Source organism: Caretta caretta, chromosome 9, assembly GCF_965140235.1.
Source record: "Caretta caretta isolate rCarCar2 chromosome 9, rCarCar1.hap1, whole genome shotgun sequence".
NCBI lineage: Eukaryota > Metazoa > Chordata > Testudines > Cheloniidae > Caretta > Caretta caretta.
Genome location: NC_134214.1, coordinates 47,749,538 through 47,769,238, shown reverse-complemented (window position 1 = coordinate 47,769,238; position 19,701 = coordinate 47,749,538). Strand labels below are relative to the sequence as shown.

The 19,701-nt window shown below is 46.6% G+C and overlaps 1 protein-coding gene across 4 annotated transcripts in view; it reads left to right on the top strand.

Moving 5' to 3' along the window:
• The window catches only part of DGKD (diacylglycerol kinase delta), an 81,661-nt gene that overhangs the window by 3,190 nt on the left and 58,770 nt on the right, over window positions 1-19,701 (top strand). For 3 of the 4 annotated variants that reach the window (XM_048863914.2, XM_048863918.2, XM_048863913.2), the window contains exon 2: window positions 18,645-18,755. In XM_048863914.2, the coding sequence (XP_048719871.1) occupies window positions 18,663-18,755 (93 nt within the window). In that variant the 5' untranslated portion in view covers window positions 18,645-18,662. Of the gene's footprint in view, window positions 1-17,751; window positions 17,771-18,644; window positions 18,756-19,701 lie in introns of those variants that run through there. The other variant, XM_048863919.2, reaches the window with a different exon arrangement.

The following is a 19,701-nucleotide window of genomic DNA, read 5'->3' as shown; positions in this document are numbered from 1 at the left end:
CCCTCCTGCAGCTGCTGGAAATAAAAATAGGTCTAGAAGCAGGACCTTGTCTACGCTAGTCATTGCTAACACTGGTTCACTGAGACCTTTAGGATACCAGTAAGAAATAAACTAATCCTAGGTTGTTTCTACACTGCCACTTTCAGCGCTAAAACTTTTGTCCTTCAGGGGTGTGAAAAAACACACCCCTGACTGACAAAAGTTGTAGTGCTGATATATGCCAGTATTGACCGCGCTATGATAAAGCTCCCACTGCTCGTTCGGGGTGGGGTTTCTTTTTATCGCTGGGAGAGTTCTCCCCTGGCTATAAAGTGTGTCTACGCTGCCCACGTCACAGTGCTCCCGCGGCCGTGCTGTGACATACCCCTAGTGCACAGAGCTTAACAGTAACAGAAGCGGCACAAACCTTGTCTTCTGCTTCTAAGGACATGGCTACACTTGTGAGTTAGAGCGCATTAAAGCAGCCCCGGGCGCCATAACTCATGACGCGTCCACACTGGCAAGGCACGTAGGGCACCCGGACTCCGTGGCTGGAGTGCTCCTGGTAATTCTCCTTGATGAGAAGCATAATGCTTGATGCACCCTGGCTGGAGTGCTGCGGTGCCAGTGTGGACGCCCTGGTCTATTAATGCGCTCTGATTGGCCTCCAGAAGTGTCCCACAATACCTGTTCTAGCCACTCTGGTCATCACTTTGAACTCTACTGCCCTGCCCTCAGGTGACCAACCATCAGACCGGCCCTTTAAATTCTCTGGGAATTTTTAAAATCCCCTTCCTGTTTGGTCAGCAAGGCGTGGAGTGCTCTCAGTGAATCCTTCCAGGTGACCATGCCTCCACGTGCCAGGCAATCCCCAGTATGGAGCAATGGCGAGGTGCTGGACCTCATCAGTGTTTGGGGGGAGGAAGCTGTCCAGTCCCAGTTGCACTCCAGCTGTAGGAATTACGATACCTTTGGGTAGATATCAAGGGCCATGACAGGGACGCACTGTAGTGCGGGTTAAAGTGAAGGAGATGCAGAATGCCTACCACAAAGCCTGTGAGGCAAACCGCCAGTCCGGTGCCACCCCCATGACCTGCCGTTTCTACAAAGAGCTGGACGCAATACTTGGGGGTGACCCCACCTCCACTCCGAAGATCACCACGGACACTTCAGAGTCCTGTTCAACAAGGCAGGAGGAGGAGGAAAGCGGGAGCGAGAGTGCTGAGGAGGAGGGGGACAGCCCAGCATCCCTAGAGGCATGAAGCCGGGAGCTGTTCTCAAGCCAGGAGGAAGGTAGCCAGTTGCAGCGGCCAGCGCTTGGAGAAGAACAAACACCAGAGGAGGTGCCCGGTAAGTGGCTTTTATTTTGGGAAGGAAGTTGTTCGGTACGGGCTCTTGGGGCGAGGAGGGTTAGGGCTGCATGCATGCATAGATGCAGACTAGGGCGTTGATGTGCTCTCTCACATTGCGGTAATTGGCCTCAGTGATCTCTTCAAAGGTCTCATGCAGAAGCTGGGCAATCCGCTTGTGCAGGTTCCCTGGCAGAGTTACTGTGCTCCTTGTCCCAGTAAGACTAACACGTCCGCTCCACTGTGCCGTGAGGGGCAGAAGGACCACTGCTGCACACAAGCAAGCTGCATATGGGCCAGGGCGGAGGCAACATTGTCATAGAAGATCCTCCCTTGCTTCCCAGATCACCCTCAGCAGCGAGATATCTTCCAGGACAAACTCCTGTGAAAAATGTGGGGACAGTGTTCAGTATAGGGGCTCCCTGCAGCTGTTGGCTCTCCCTAAGGCACAGAACTCCAGAGAACAGTATGGTCATGAAACAATCAGTTGCCCTGTGCTTACTTACAATTTTGGGGCTCCTGTGGGTTATGTGCGCTCACTTTGGGCCGGGCAATTTCTGCTATTGTGTAGACTGTGCTTGTCTGCTTTAAGTATGGCTGAATCATTTCTCTGTCTGGTGTGAACAATGCTGCCTCTGTTAAGTGTTGCATTTTGGCTTTACAGATGCAACCTTGAGATCTCAGCCGTCCTTGTTATCAATGGCCGAAAGACTCCAAAGAATTAGGAAGCGGCCACGTAGAAGCAAAGAGGACATGCTGCATAAAGTAATGCAACAGTCCCTTAATGAAAATGAAAAAGCGCAGGAGTGGCGGGAGAGTGAAAGGAGGGTCTGCCAGCAGAATGTGGATTGCTGGCACCAAAGCATGGAACGCCTGCTAAGCATTATGGCGCGCCAAGCGGACTCAATATAGGCGCTCGTAGCAATGCAGGCGGAGCACTTCCGTGCCTTCCCCCCCCCTCAGCCCTTGTCCCAAAACTCTTCCCTTGTGCCCCCATATCACCTCCAACCCACTTTTCCCAACATCTGGGTTCTTATCGCCACCAGCTGCCTCCAACACCTGTAGCTTCACCACCCAGCACTGCAAACTATGACCCTTACTCACTGCATTCAACCCCATCACCATGCAGTATAGCCATCCTGAAGTGCAGCACTCATTGCACAGCACTCCAGACAGGAAGGCTGAGTATGGTAACAGGACATAGGCAAATCTGTGATTGTACCGTTCCCCACCCCACCCCTTTGCCCTTTCTGTTTCCCAAGCTGTTCTGTTTCTTTTCAATAAATTAATTTTCTTTTCAATAAATGGATTTTTTTGGCTTTGAAAACATTCTTTATTATTGTATTAAGTAAAAGATATCTTAACCCAGGAAAGCAACAGGCACTGCAAGTCAGTTTAGCAAACACAGATTCCTACTAACATTGGAACCACTGCACTTCACTCCTGTGCAGGGCACCAAACATTACTGGTGGCTTTCAGTCAAAATTGCTCCCTCAAGGCATCCCTATTCCTTGCAGCCCCACGCTGGGCCCCTCTAATAGCCCTGTTGAATCTCTGGCTGTTCAGATTCAGCCTCCAGGTGTTGAACCTCCAAGGTCCATGCCTTAGTGAATCTTTCACCCTTCCCTTCACAAATGTTATGGAGGTACATCTTCCCATACAGAGAGCGCCAGCGGCCCTTTAAACCACCAAAAGTACACTCCACAGTCATTCTGCACCAACTCAGCCTGTTCTTGAACCGCTCCTTGTTGCTGTCAAGGCTCTCTGTGTAGGGTTTCATGAGCCACAGCATTAAAGGGTAAGCCGTGGATCACAATGGGCATTTCGACTCCCGCTACAGTGATCTTCTGGTCTGGGAAGAAAGTCCCGGCTTGCAGCTTCCTGAATAGGTCTGTGCACCTTTCCAGACCAGCCTGCATTAATGTCACATGATGATCCACAAGCGCCTGGAGAACCATAGAGAAATACCCCTTCCAATTTATGTACTTGGAGGCTAGGTGGGCTGGTGCCAGAATTGGAATATACATGCCATCTATCGCCCCTCCGTAGTTAGGGAAACCCATTTGTGCAAAGCTAGCCGTAATGTCATGCACATTACCCAGAGTGACAGTTCTTCTGAGCAGGATGCGATTAATGGCCCTGCAAACTTGCATCAACACTTTTCCAGTGGTCGACTTTCCCACTCCAAACTGGTTAGCGACTGATAGGTAGTTGTCTGGAGTTGCCAGCTTCCAGATTGCAATAGCCATCCGCTTCTCCACCATCAGGGCAGCTCTCAATCTTGTGTCCTTGCACTGCAGGGTGGGGGTGAGCTCATCACACAGTCCCATGAAAGTGGCTTTTCTCATCCGAAAGTCTTGCAGCCACTGCTCGTCATCCCAGACTTCCATGGCGATGTGATCCCACCACTCAGTGCTTGTTTCCCGAACCCAAAAGCGGCGTTCCACTGCGGTGAACATGTTCATGAATGCCACAAGCAATCTTGTGTCATATGCGTTATGCAAATCGACATCATCATTGAATTCCTCACTGCCAGTTTGTAGCTTAAGGAGTAACTCAACTGCCATTCGTGACGTGCTGGTGAGACCCATCAGCATATTCCTCAGCCCTTCGGGATCCATTCCTGCAGACGAAAGGGAAGACAGAGTGTGCAGTACAAAAAAATTGAAAGATGGTGCCAAATGTGGACGGAAGCACAGAGATTGCTGGGATGAGAAGCGACGCATCATGGGGTGTTGGACAGGACCCAGAATGTCCCGCATCCTCCCCCCCCCCCTTCCCACAAGCCACAGCGCCAGAATGGGAAGAGGTGCTCTGTGGAATAGCTGCCCATAATGCACCGCTTCCAATGCTGCTGCAAGTGCCGCAAATGTGGCCATGCCAGTGCGCTAGCAGCTGAAAGTGTGAACACACTGCAGCGCTCTCCTAGAGCTGGTTTAACTCACAGCGCTCTACATCTGCAAGTGTAGCCATGCCCTAAGACACTCTCCAAAGAACAGAGGAGCGGGGGTTGGAGAGAGACTTCTCTTCACCTTTGTATGAGTTTTCAGAGCAGCTGGAGGAAACTGACAAGACATTGATAAGTTTCTCTGTTTCAGTGCATGATGGACAGCAGTGAAAGTGACCAAAAGAAGGTCATTTTAACTCCACTACTGTCACCCAGTGGGCAGAGAAAGATTCTTATTGACTTCTGGCAAGCAAATTTTTCAAGCTTTGTTCAACTGAGATAAGACATGGGGAAATGAAGCAGTTTACTACAGGTATCATATGTGGTATTATGGTAAGAAATAACACATTTCATCAATGTTCAGTGTAAAAGAAATATCTAACATTCTGGAGGATTGTGTGTTTGAAGAGTTTGTTGTTTAGCTCACTTACTGTTCTGTTTTTCTCCACTGCAGTGTGTAGAGCGGTGGTTCTCAAACTGGGGGTTGGGACCCCTCAGAGGGTCGTGAGATTATTACATGGTGGGTCGCAAGCTATCAACCTCCACCCCAAAGCCCGTTTTGTCTCCAGCATTTATAATGGTGTTAAATATATAAAAAGTGTTTTTCATTTATAAGGGGGGTCACGTTCAGAGGCTTGCTATGTGAAAGGGGTCACCAGTAAAAAAGTTTGAGAGCCACTGGTGTAGAGCACCTCTCAATACATTTGCCTTGTGGCCACCTACCAATAGGACTAGAAGAAAATCTTATAGAGGCATTTCATGTCAGAAACTGGAGTGGCTTCATGCCACAATCTAGGTAGGAACTAGGAACCATATATCTAAACAGCACATGTTTGTTATGAAGGATTTAGATTGGGATTAGTACTACAGTAAAACTAGTTTCAGAGTAGCAGCCGTGTTAGTCTGTATCCACAAAAAGAAAAGGAGTACTTGTGCCACCTTAGAGACTAATTTCAGAGGAACAGCCGTGTTAGTCTGTATTCGCAAAAAGAAAAGGAGTACTTGTGGCACCTTAGAGACTAACCAATTTATTTGAGCATGAGCCACAAGTACTCCTTTTCTTTTTTCTTAGAGACTAACAAATTTATTTGAGCATAAGCTTTCGTGAGCTACATCATTGCATCCGATGAAGTGAGCTTGCAACCTAAACCAGACAGCCTGAGCACAAATTTCTAAGAATGGGGAGCCAGTAACCTACGTGGATAACAGCACAGGTCAGGTCAATGCGTCACTCAGCACTGAGCAAGGAGAATAGAGCTCTTAGTACCTGTTTAATTGGTGTGACTGTAGCTATGCCCTTTAAATCAAGCGTACATTAGCTGTTACCCATGCCCTCCACCCGTTAGTTTGTTCATGTCCTTTAAGCTTCATCTGTACTGATGACTTTGGGGAAACATATCACTAATGCATTGCCCTTGGCACAAGCAATAAGAACTTGTCTTACTGCTGGAGATCTGTGAATGCTGTGTGAGAGTAACAGCTGTTACTTCCTTTAAAATAAAAAACAGAAACCCACACACACTTGCAGCTTTTTCATTCTTTCTAACTGTATTTCAGGTTCCAGGAACTAGAGAGCCAACATTAAACCTTTGTATAGTTTGAGGACAAAGATTTACTTAAGACTACATTGCCGAAAATTACATTTTGGAATAAATATACCCTCAAAAGTAGAGACAGTGTACTAAACACTACTTACATCTGCCTGTAGCTAATAATAAAAATCTAGTTTTTAAAAAAAGCTACCTCAGCCAGTTGCACAGTTTCCTTTTTACCAAAGCCTACAATTAACACCAGATTATAAATCAAAATCTTAAAAGCTTAACCCTACATCATCAGTTTAGAAAAGTTAGTAGCAAGTCATTTCATAGAGCAGGGTTAATTTTCTTTCTCTAATTACAAATCTAACTTGATTATTTCTAAAACAGAAGGTTCTACACCAGGTATCTAAAAGAAAATAGAAGTGAGATAATGGATTTTTGTAGTCCCTGTTTCTCTGAAAGTTTAGGCTCTATATACATTACATAGTATAATAGCAGCCACAGAAGTTTCAGAATGAAATGAAATTCAAGCAAAACATACTCCTCTCTATCCTTGCTTTATAAAAGTCTTTTTAGTTTCAACTTTATTTACTTTAAATATTTTAACTTTTCATATTAAATTATTAGTTGCCCTTTTTCTCCCTGAGAGGTTGCTGGTTCTTGTTTCACTATAAGAGTTTACGTAAAAGCTTTTGCAGAAGAATCCTCTCAGGACTTCAGCTTGTTTGTATGCCCTAATGGCTAATTATAATAATTGACAGGTTTCAGAGTAACAGCCGTGTTAGTCTGTATTTGCAAAAAGAAAAGGAGTACTTGTGGCACCTTAGAGACTAACCAATTTATTTGAGCATAAGCTTTCGTGAGCTACAGCTCACTTCATTGGATGCATTACCTTAGAGACTAACCAATTTATTTGAGCATAAGCTTTCGTGAGCTACAGCTCACTTCATTGGATGCATTTGCATCCAATGAAGTGAGCTGTAGCTCACGAAAGCTTATGCTCAAATAAATTGGTTAGTCTCTAAGGTGCCACAAGTACTCCTTTTCTTTTTATAATAGTTGATTAACCCATTGCTTTCAGATGACAGGTTTCAGAGTAGCAGCCCTGTTAGTCTAGTTTAGTCTCTCTGCAGTTTCACCAGTGAAACTTAATGAACTGGGGTCTCTCAAGTACAAATGTAGTGCCCTGATCACAGGCCGCCTTCCTCTTATATTGTTCACTCACTATTTCTTAGAAAGACTGTGCAGGAATGAGGTTTGGGTGGCTGGGAAGAGTCCATTGCTTTTAAAATTGCTATCTCATGAGGAAGGTCTATCTGCATTCTGCTTTTTTGAGATCTACAGGTCTTATTTTAAAAAATGTCTCAGTGATCAATATTTTGGGGTCCCTGGCTAAACCAATGTTCTCTTCTTCTGCTGGTACTGTGGATGCAAGTTAACAAATCAGAGCTATGTTGATTTCCCTTGAAGTTGCTGTTGCAGAGATCAAGGTGTTTTGAGGTGATCAGAGGTATTTTGAGCTTTCTGAAAGCGCATTACAAACAGTGAAAAATTTAAAAAAAATGTTTTAAAGGCAACTTGTAAGTAAATGAGAAAAAATGGACTTAAAAGCACAAGTTGATACATAAATACTGAACAGCTTTTGATAAAAACAGTTGTTACAAAGTAACAGAGATCAAAAATTTACAAGATCCTTTCAGTACTAAGTACATGTCTGAATTACACCTTACTCATGGGTGTAGTCTCATTGCAGTCAATAGGACAACTATGTGGAGTAAAATGAGCAGGATTTGGCCCTAAATCTATCAGCTACTGAAGAAGGCTGCTGCAATATTGAAGAAACCCTGGTGTGCAGTGAGGATGTTACACTAGTCTCCTTGCCCCTCCAGATACTTATTGAGGGGAATCAGAACTCCTGTCTCCCTCCCTCCTTGGGATATGACTCTTTTGTCTTTCCTCTATTCTAGTAGTTCTCAACTTTTTCACGTCACCATACCAGGACTTGCCCACTGACCCTTCCTTCCCACTTGGCCAAGACAGCCCCGCCCGCTCCTCTCTTATTTAGCAGAAGGGGAAGTGCTGGATGGTTGTGACTTTGAGGTCAAGAACCCTTGCTCTGTTCCTGGATGTGCTTTCGTCTTGTGTGTTCATTATTCCTGTATCAAAGGGAGCATGGAATGTTCCTGTGATCAATGCACTACTCATTCTAAAAGCGGGCAGAATGAGAGGAGTGACAGGCAGGCCTGGTGGAAAAAAGCATTCTTGGGCAATAATTTGACTTGCCTCTGATGAATGCATTTTTTGAGCCCTAGTAATGCAATCATGTTTTAGTGCTGGAGCTTTCCAGATTTGGTGCTGTAGGAGAACTAAGGTAATGTTGCCAGGTTGCAGTATAATAGAGGCAATGCAATTGTTTGTTAGTACTGGAGGTTCTTATATGCTTTGATAGTCATGTTCCAGAGCTGAAGTTTTCATGAGAGAGAGAGAGTGCACTTTGTTGCTGTGCTGCAGTGTTGTAGAGGTAATGGAGTTCTTGCAGCCTAATAACACAAGGAATGTTTTAGCATGTTTTATGTATTGTGTAAGATGGTCGAAGATACAATATATCTCATGTTTGATCTAAGTCTACATAGCTCACACTAAAGGATTAGGACCCTTTTAAATCTCTCTTCTATACACTAGTGTTCAGATAACATTTAAGCCACTGTTTTTGGCTTTAGACATGTCTCTACATGGATTTGAGCTCTTATCTTTCAGCTTTGCTGTAGCTGCTGGGTTGATCTGAACTTTATGTACATATATCCTCTGATAAATGTGTTTTGGAAAGATGCTTGGAGCCTGTGGAAGGTATAAAAGGGTTTAAGCAGTAGCACTACCAGGAGTTGTTCAGCTACTAACCCATCCTGTGTCAGGCTGTGGTGATGTGCTTTTCGTTCTCTTTGTTGTAAGAGGCTGACCGGAATATTCATCTATTTTAATGGCTTTGCTGGAAGCTCTCTGATTGGGCTTGTCTTATAAGGGAGCTGAGTGACTGATGTGTTGGCATGTAAGTTTTCCTTTCCCATACAGATGCAACATTTCCCATATTTCCTGACTGTTAATCTATTCCCATCTGATTTAAGAGCGCTGTCCCTCTGTGTCGGCGGGAGAGTGTCTTCTGCCAACATAGCGCTGTCCACACCAGCACTTTTGTCGATGAAACTTTTGTAAGTCGGGGATGTGTTGTTGTTTTTTTCACACCTCTGACCAACAGAAGTTTTACCGACAAAAGTGTTAGTGTAGACAAAGCCTAAGTGACTTGTTCAAGAGGTACAAGATGGGTGAGATAATAGCTCTTATTGGACCAACTTGTGTTGGTGAGAGAGACAAGCTTTCGAGCTGCACAGAGCTCTTTTCAGGTCTGGCATGGCATTCTGAGTGTCAAAGCTAAATGCAAGGTGGAACAGATTGTTTAGCATAAATAGTTAGCACACATTATAAAAAGAAAAGGAGTACTTGTGGCACCTTAGAGACTAACCAATTTATTTGAGCATAAGCTTTCGTGAGCTACAGCTCGCTTCATCGGAAAGCTTATGCGCAAATAAATTTGTTAGTCTCTAAGCTGCCACAAGTACTCCTTTTCTTTTTGCGAATTCAGACTAACACGGCTGCTACTCTGAAACCTGTCACATATTGTAAGTGACAATTCAAGGTAGAGTGACCTGTGAACACCTGTGCATTCATAGGACAAAACAAAACAAAAAGATGGGTTAGTGGGTTACAGATTGTTGTAATAAGCATGGGTGGCGGGTGGACACCCCCTTCAGGGAGGCTAGCCCCGTGGGCTCGCCCCTGAGCACCCCATTCCCCATGGCTGGAAAAGCCCTGGATCCACCGGAAACTCAAGTCTCCCCTTCCCCGCTGCTGGAGGAGCCCCATGCTGGCCCCAGCCGTGCCAGCTTGAGCAGCCCCAGACTGGCCCCAGCCGTCCCGGACTGGCCCCAGCATCCCGAGCCGCCCTGGACCGGCCCCAGCAGCCCCAACCCCTGGGCCAGCCCAGACAGCCCCGGGCTGGCCCAGCCCAAGACGTGCTGACCGGAGAATGGGAAGGGTGGCATGCCTCCCCCAGCCACCCAACAGAAGAATATTGAGCTTTTTATATGCGCCACACAGGTTTTGGGGGGACTGAGGAGGTGGTATCTGCTACTCAGTTTCCTGAGTTTATCAGTAATCTCTCTGGTAATAAGCCACATCTCAGTATAAGAACTGGGAACAGAGCTGAGGCGTCCTAACTGAGGGCATGTCTACAGTACAAAATTAAGTTGACCTAAGTTACATCGACTTACAGCCACCACAAAAATTAAACTGTGCATGTCCTCACTACGCTCCTTATGTCGGCAGTGCGCATGCTCGCCAGCAGTGTTTGTACCAATTTAACTATCAGTGTGGGGCATTGTGGGACGGCATATGAAAGGCAGCAACAGTCAATGTAAGCAACATACTGTCTACACTGAGACTGAGTTGATCTAACTACATCGACTGAAGCACTGTGCTCGCGGAGATGGCATTATTAATTCAGTGTAGTGAGCGAGCTACATTGGTGGGAGCTTCATTTTAGTATAGACAGAGTTAGGTTGATGTAAGCTGCCTTATGTCAACCTAACTCTGTAATGTAGATCAGTGTTCCCTTTAATTTTTTATGTCCATGTGTGGAATGAATTTTGTTATGTGCACCAATATGGAGGTGATGTGTGGTGGGGGTAGGGCCGAGGGGTTTGGAGTGTGGGAAAGGGGCTCAGGGCTGGGACAGAGGGTTGGTGTGCGGGGGGGGGTGAAGGCTCTGCGGGGGGCCAGGGATGAGGGGATAGGGGAGCAGGAGAGGGCTCAGGGTTGTGCTGGGGGGGGTGGGCTGGCTCTGGCTGGGGGTGCAGTCTCTGGGGTGGGGCCAGGGATGAGGGGATTGTGGTATGGGGGGGAGCTCAGGGCTAGGGCAGAGGGTTGGGATGTAGCGGGGTATGGGCTCTGGGGTGGGGCCGGGGGTGTGGGGGGGGGCTCAGGACTGGGGCAGAGGGTTGGGGTGCGCAGGGGTGTCACGTTATTGACTTGAACTGGGACCATATAGAACATGGTTGCAACCAAGGTCCCGTAGTGGCACCAAATCTTGTATAAAGGGGGTCAAATAAGGTGTTTAAGACAAGGTTATGGTTTGCTGGTTATGATTATGCAATCTGAATGCCAGTATTATTTTTGTATTTAAAGTTATAAGTATTGGCTCTATACTGTCTGTATTTCAAACTTGTGCTATGCTTCTGGGTGACACCCCAGACAAGTTGGTGGCAGCTCTACCTAGCCTGCTTGATGGCCCATTAAGGACCATCAGATATACAATTGACCCATTGAGAGAAGGCAGACATGCCTTGTGACTCTGCAAGGTATGGAGAGACATGCCTATGGACAGAACTTGAGGTTTTTCCATGCCATGCCTTGTCTTTGGAACAAAGAAAGAAAGACCACATGGCATGAGAATATAAAAAGCTGCTGCAGCTCCTCCATCTTGTCTTCATACCTCTGGAGGAACTTTGCTACACTGAAGCTTTGAACCAAGGACTGAAAGCTGTCCCAGCTGTGGATGTACTCCAGAGACTTGATTTGAACCTGCAGTTTATTCTATCACTGCTGCAAGCCTGAACCAAGAACTTTGCCATTACTGTATGTAATTGATTCCATTTAACCAATTCTAGCTCTCATCTAGATTTTTTTCCTTTTATGAATAAACCTTTAGATTTTAGATTCTAAAGGTTTGGCAACAGCATGATTTGTGGGTAAGATTTGATTTGTATATTGACCTGGGTTTGCAGCTTGGTCCTTTGGGATTGAGAGAACCTTTTTTCTTTTACTGGGGTATTGGTTTTCATAACCGTTCATCCCAATAACGAGTGGCACTGGTGGAGATACTGGGAAACTGGAGTGTCTAAGGGAATTGCTTGTGTGACTTGTGGTTAGCCAGTGGGGTGAGACCAAAATCTGCTCTGTTTGGCTGGCTTGGTTTGCCTTAGAGGTGGGAAAACCCCAGCCTTGGGCTGTAACTGCCCTGCTTGAAGCAGTTTGTCCTGAATTGGCACTCAGTTGGATCCTGCCAGGACCAGCATTGTTACAAGGTGGGTGGGCTCTGGGGTGGGGTCGGGGATGAGGGGTTTGGGATGCAGGCTGCCCCGGGGCTGCAGTGGGGAGAGAAGACTCCCCCAGCTTTCTCTAGCCACAGCAGTTCAGGGTCGGGTGAGAGGTGCCTCTTCCCGGCTGTGGCAGCTCTGGCTGGGCTGGGCTGGGCTGGGCTGGGAAAGTGGCACCTCTCCCTGGTTGCTGCAGCTCCAGTGGGGTGGGGCTGGGCAGGGCTGGGGGAGGGGAGCCTCTTCCCCCCTGCACGGCCCTTATAGCCTGCCATGCGGCCATGCAGCTCAGAAGGAACTTAGGTGTAGACCAGGGCTCGGTGTCCCTCCTTTAACCATTAGATCACATTTCTTTCTACTTTACTAATTTTCCATATGTGTGTTTAAGTGCCCAAAGCAGTATCTTTGATCATTTCTTTCATTTACCAGGTAGGTAAGGCTCACTTGTCTGAGGTACAACAAAGGCTCGCCTCTAGTTCTGCGGTATGATATCTGATTTTAATAATAGATTACATATTTTGGTTAGCAGCTCAGCCATCTCATGTTAGTTTCTTGAAAACTCTTGGCTGGATACAATCTAGTCCTAGTGGCAACAGCAATGAGACCATTGGAGAGGGAAGCTGGCAGAGGTAATCAGATTGTAGTAATCAGCTGTAGCTCACGAAAGCTCATGCTCAAATAAATTGGTTAGTCTCTAAGGTGCCACAAGTACTCCTTTTCTTTTTAGTAATCAGGTAGTAATCTGACAGCATTTTTCTTGACAAAATATTTGACTCATGCAGTGCATATTCATTATCTTAATGATTGGCTGAACTATGACTGTTGTTTTCAGCTGTAAAGGTGTCAAGCTTCCTAAAAACTCAGTTAAAGCAAGTGAATTTGCTCCTTTATAGACCATGTCTACACTAGGAATTTTATGAAGAAATACTACCCCATTGATACAGCTAAACTGGTGGGAACTTTTTAGTGAAATTCCCTAGTGTTGCCAAAGCTGACAAGAGATCAAAGAACCCTTGCTCAAGGGATTTCAGTTCTTACTCATCTTTTAACTATTATTCTTTTTATTTATTTACTTGTTTAGGACCAGCACCGTGGTTAAAGTTGCACAATACATAAAAATAAAGGCAGTCCATGCCCTGAAGCTCTTACATTCTAAAGACAAACACATGGAATATGCAGAAAAGTCCAGGTGTTGGGAGTACTTGTTTGGGTTGTGGGGTCTTCTAGCTGTCTAATCACATCCTTCAACATTGTATGTGAGGATATCTGCTTTGTATGTCATTATTTTAAACTGTCAGTCTGTTGCAGGAACATTCTTACATTGCCCCTAACTAAATCACCAGGGCTTACTTGATAAAACTAACAACAAATCAGGGTAAATTAAATATGAGGGAATACTCTGCCCTTCACACTTTATAGGCAGCCTGTGGAATCCTGCCACAAGATGTCAGAGAGCCAGATATTGTAGCTGGACTGAAAATAGAACCCAAATAATCTTATGACCAATGTAGTTATTCCTCAGAGGATACAAGTAATGAAATTCCATTTTACTTCAGAGCATCAGCTGATGACCACAGTGGCTTAAAAGGATTCCCCACAATGTACAGCACTGAACAATAGGCCACATTCTTTTTTCTTTTTTTCCCCCCTACCTTACTCGGAAACAGTTGGTTACTAACTACAGTTGTCTGGTCAGTGTAGATCAGTAGTTCTCAACCAGGGATATGTGTACTCCTGGGGGTAAGCAGAGTTCTTCCAGGGGGTACATCACCTCATCTAGATACTTGCTTAATTCAGTGGTTCTCAACCTCTTTACTATTGTGGGCTGCATATGTGGCCCACAATGTCAAATCCAATACTACCTCCATGGCCCTGAGGATGTCACATAGGCCGCAGCTCTGCTGACTGGGCTGCAAGTGGCTCACAGGCTGCAGGTTGAGAACCACTGCTGTAGATCCGTAGTTAACAAGCTTTTTAAAAAGTTCTGGTGTGTTTGTGATGGGGGAAAGAAATGATTACCTCAGCTTCTTAGGGCATGTCTACACTACAAATTTAAGTCAATCTATATTAGGTCAGCTTACAGCCAGTGGTTTTTCATGTCCACACTACCCTCCTTCTGTCGGTGATGCATGTCCTCACCAGGAGTGCTTTCACTGACTTAAGAGGAGCAGTGTGAGGGGCTGAGATCCTGGACTCTCAGCTCCTTGCGGAGCTCCTCATTGGGAGCCCAGCCCAGGCTCTCAACTCCACTTCTGCTGGGAGCCTGGGTACTGCTGCCAGGGCTCTCAGCTCCACATGGAGCTCCATACCAGGAGAACAGCTGCGTCCCCGCTCCCCACGGGGATCCTGGCAGCCATCCAGGCTCCAGGAGTAGGGAGCCTGGGTGACAGCCAGGCTCAGAGCTGGGAGCCTGGATCAGAGCCAGGAGTCCGGGGGGGAGAGGAGGAGCCAGGCTCTGGCTGGAGCCCCCCCCCCACCCTCCCTGAGGTAACAGCCCGAGCTGTGAGGTGGATGTGGGGTTCACACCAGAGAGCCTATGAGCCTTTCTTGTCAGTTTCACAGCTCCAGCACTTAGTTGTTCAATTGACAAGAATGACAGTAAACAGCCAATGTAAGTAACGCAACATCTGCATGGACTGTTGCGTTGCCCTAACTACACCAACATAAACCCTATGCCTCTCGTGGAGGTGGAGTTATTATGACGGTGTAGCAGGGCAGTTAGGTCAGCGGGAGCAAGGCTGTAGTGTGGACACGGTCACAATTGGGTCAACGTAAGCTGCCTTACATCGACCTAGCTCTGTAGCATAGACCAGGTGTTAGTTTATCTTCATTAAATGTCTTCTTGCTGACAGGGCGTGGCCCTCTCTCCAGCAAACTTTACTCACTGGCATTCCACTGTCAGTGGAGAGGGACTGTAAAATGAAAACAGTACAAAAAAAGCAGCAGTCTGAAAAGTTTTATAAAGTCATCTTGATCTTATCGCCAGCCCTTTCCGCCCAAACCCACCAAACTTTTTACTGAGCTGTCTGTTTGCCTATAAATAGAACAGCTCTCATGCAGAGATGGGCAGCGCTAAACCAGAGGCTCATTCTCTCCCGAGCCGTGTGTGTGAGAAAGAGCAAGAACCGTGTGGGGTTCTCGCTGGCCTTTCATGTCTGAGTTATGTAGCGCTGAGGTTTTCTGTAGTTATACACTAGAGTGACATAAACTGCTTCTTAAGGGGGGGGTGAGGTGACCACTCTGTAGGGTATTTTTTTCTTTTTTAAAAAAGAGCTTGATTTAAAGGAGGAGATGGAGGAGTGCACGTCTCTTGCAGAGGTGAGTGATGTCCATGGAGGTGAGGGAGCATCCTGATCAGATTGCGGGCGGGATGTGAGCAGCAGTACAGAAGGTAGAAGGAGTGAGCGGAACAAAATGGGATTTTGAGAAAAAGCAGAGATGCCGTTCTGTTACAGACTAACTTGTACTTTGACTGCAGGCTGGGGAAGAGTTCAAGCCAGCCAGGAAGCTGTGGGCTGAGCCTGGAAGGCTCAGATTCTGGCTGCTCTCAAAGCAGGTGTGTCTTAGAACAAGGAGCACTGGAAGAAGAGGTTGAAATAACCCACTTGGTGTGTTCTGGTTTCTGTTGGCATCATTTAAGCAGGCCTCCTGCTTGAGTGCTGACACTGGAATCTCTGGGATTTACTTCCAGGGATCCTTTAGATGATTAGTCTCATTCTCTCCCAGACACCAAACTCAGAGCCTGGCATTGTTTGGTATCTGTCCCGTCCCTGTCCCCGTCCTCCTGGACTGGAAAAGATTATTCCTTGTTTCTGTCAGAATCCCAAGAATCTCTCCCCTCTCGCCATCTTTCCATGCGCCCTCCCCCCCCCCTCTCCCTCCCTCCCTTCCCCACCCCCCCCAAATACTTCTGACCAAGAAGGACTGCAGAGGACTTTTGGCAAAGTCTGTCAGATGTTGCTCCCTTATCTGTCCATCTTAAGTATTTATATGGCCCCCAATATCTGAGCACCTTTCCATATTTAATGTATTTATCCTCACAACACCCCTGTGAGGCAGGGCAGTGCTATCCTCTTTTTACAGGTGGGGAACAACGAGACTAAGTTACTTGCCCAAGGTCACACAGGGAACTGTGGTGGGGCAGGCGATTAAATCCAGGTCTTGAAGGTCTTAGGCTAGCACCCTACTTCTAGATCACCCTTCCTCCTAAGCATCTAAAGATGGGAGTGATTCTAGCTACTCCCTCTCCTAGGGATGTCCAGCCCCTCTTGCAATGGGGGGGTCAGACCAGGGTCAGTAACTGAACACAGATTTCCTGCACAGCGCTACATAGCACCACCTCTAAGCCAGCCCTCCGGTCTTGTTTCTGAGCTTCTCTGTAGTGTACTGAGCTGATGAGGAGCCACGGCATTCAAACTGCCATGAAATTTTGAATAGTCCTGGTCTTTCTAATCTTGTGTATTCCTCCGGCATATATTGCCATTGTGACATGTGGAAGATGGATTTCCAGAATGTCTTTTGGCCCCCCTTTTTTAGGGAGCATGGAGCTGAGACGGAAGAGGGGTGCCTTCCTCATCAGTTAGGGCTTTGTCTTTAGTTTTACAATTTTTGGTTACTTTTAGTGCTCAAGAAAATACAGATTCTGGTCTTGCTGGCTGGAATGAGGTTAGGCACTGTCAGTGAATCAGCTAGTATCTCAATCAATAGCTGAGTCTGTTAGGGTGGAGCTGTTGAGGGAAAAGAGCACTAGTGGCCAGGCCTCAGCCTTGCGGGAGTACTTGGGCCTACAAGCCAGCATCTCCTGGTTTGTAGATAGTGGAGGATGGGCCTGTGGCAGAGTGGAGTTATGCTTGCCTGTACATTCTCCAGCTCGACATAGAAGCGCTGCAGCGGTACAGGCTGGGGTGGGGATTTAGATGGGCTTAGCGGTAGAGACACCTCTTCAACCTCAAATAGAGATGATGGGGAGGTATTGATGAGCTCGTTGGCAAGAAACCACTCTTCTCCTCTCCTTCCAGTGGTAGAAGGGCACTATTGAACACAGTGGTTGGGCTGGACGTATGGAGGAGCCCACTCTTGTCCCACAGGGTTTTCATTGAGAGTATTAAGAGCAGTGTGCTGCCACCCACCCCATTATCACTTTCTAGTTTGAGGTTAGCTTGACCCAAGGCTATGGAGGCGTGTACTGGGTCATACTGACGTTTCTTGTAGTCAGTACTCTCTTTCCAAGGGCTTTTTGAGAAAACTTGGGCTTTGCGTTTGGCAAAGGCCAGTTTGCAGAAAGTATTAAAATCTGCAGCTGTTTCAGAAAGCAAGGGCCCACATTACAGCTTTACACAGCAGATTAAGCACTTTAAAAAGCAACTTTAGTGCCCTTGTAAGGATTTGTAAAAAAAAAAGCATTAAATCCTTGGAACAATACAAGAGTATTTTTCCACCAGCTCTCTGATGTATTTCACATCAGTGTAGTAGCTTGTCAGCAACTATGCAGTGAGGGTAAGGTTTATGTCTTAATTGATACTCATCAGTTGACCTGACTCTTTAAGCCTGTGTTTCGCTGAGATCCCTAGTATGTTAAATGTGTGTCATTTTCCTAGCCTACAGTTAGAGAATAACCTGTCATACAGCATTACCAAAGCATTTGTTCTTTGTCTCTTACTTGGGTGTTATGCGATAGGACTCTGTCACTGACAGATTTGCGTTACTGGAGAATATGTTTCTGTTGGAGGAGAGGAAAGAGTTCTGGAGCATTGAGACCCCACACTATGGCTGTTGCTGTTCCGAAGCACTGGCAGCATATATGCACAGCCAGTAAGATAATGTTGAAATCTTGATGCTAAATTTTTTGCTTTTTTCTATTTTAAAGATAGAACCTGGAGGTTATTTTAATGTAGCTCTTGCTATCCGGGATCTGCCCTTTGCTGGAGTAACAGATGTATTTGTTGATGTAAGATGAAATGAATGTGGACTAAATATATCTGTGTAGCCTTCATATGCATAGTATGTGAATGAGTGTATGGGGTGTGTCTACGCTTGTGTGTCATTCTAGCTATGGAGCAATGAAAAAAAAACAGAGCAGTGTGCGTAGAGAGTTTTGGCAGTTCAGCCCTGGGAAATGGCAGCCAGCCAGAGAGCACTGAGGCAGTGCCAAGAATATCTGAAAAATGCCAAATGCTGAAGCTGGAGACTTTTCCTGCCTTGCTGTTGCTTCTCTCTTCACCCCTGTATGCCTGCAGATTACCTCCTGTACTAGTTAAATGCTGATGGCCTCACATGGCAGGAATGAACAGGCCTGGTGTAACCAGGTGTGTGTGTTCATAGTCACTCTAAGATCACAGGATTCTGATTGGACATGGCTGGAGTGTGATCCAGTGAGTATGGCTGTTATACATGCTGCATCACAGTTACACCTAGAGAAGATCACCTGAACATATCTAGGATCTGTATCCCTGTAAAATCATAACATCATAGTGTCAGGGCTTGAATGCCACCCCAGGATGTGTTACGTTTTCTGTTACAGTCCAAAACGTTGATAAAATCACCTGCTCAATTGAATGAATTTGTGAAGTGTTTCCAGCAGAGGGTGCTAAGAATATTGATATAAATCTGAGTAGTCGTCTTGTGGTGTGTATTGGAGAGGGTTGTGTGTAAATAAAATTTCACCCTGTATTTTCTTGGCTTCTAGACTGTCATAAAAGAGGGGATGCTGATGAAACAGACCAGCTCATTCCAGCGCTGGAAGAGGCGATATTTCAAACTGCGAGGACGAACACTCTACTACGCAAAAACTGCAAAGGTGAGGTGCTGAGTGTGCATCTGAGCCAGAGGAAAGGGCTGCTGGGAGGATGGAGGTGTGTGGGTGTATGTGAGCAGTGAGCCCTCGATCCAGGAGAGAGCAGCGGCCTTTGAGGTGTCTGTCCGTAGGCTTTATCACAACAGAAGCCTCCATTTACTCAGCTGCACAGTTTGAAATACCATGCTCCTTTGTGTTTAAAACACAATGGATTTTTGGGAATCCAGCAATGATGCTGTGTGTCAGACCTACCTCTCCATCCTCTATAGTTGGGACTGAGCTAAAACCCAATAGGAACTGAAGTAGGTGGGAGAAAATGTGGATGAAGGGAAGACCTGGGAAACCTAGAATTTGCCATATTAGTGATCTAGAGCAGTGGTTCTCAAAGGCGGTCCGCCGCTTGTGCAGGGAAAGCCCTTGCCGGGCCAGACTGGTTTGTTTATCTGCTGTGTCCGCAGGTTCGGCCGATCGTGGCGCCCACTGGCCGCGGTTTGCCACTCCAGGCCAATGGGGGCTGCAGGAAGAGCGGCCAGCACGTCCCTTGATCGCGCCGCTTCCCGCAGCCCCCATTGGCCTGGAGCGGTGAACCACGGCCAGTGGGATCCGCGATCAGCCGAACCTGTGTACGCGGCAGGTAAACCAGTGCGGTGCGGCCCGGCAGGGGCTTTCCCTGCACAAGCGGTGGACCGGCTTTGAGAACCACTGACCTAGAGCTCTGTGTAAGCTCAAAAGCTTGTCTCTCTCTAAAACAGAAGTTGGTCCAATAAAAGATATTACCTCACTCGCCTTGTCAGTATCTTGACTGACCGTAGCTATTCTTTAGGGTTTTTAATCTTACTCCTTCATAAGTACTACATTTACAGTAACAACGACAAAATGTAACTATGCCGTGAAAGTGATCCCTGAACGTTAACTGAGAAGGGAAGCTGGGGCAAATGTGGGCACTGGT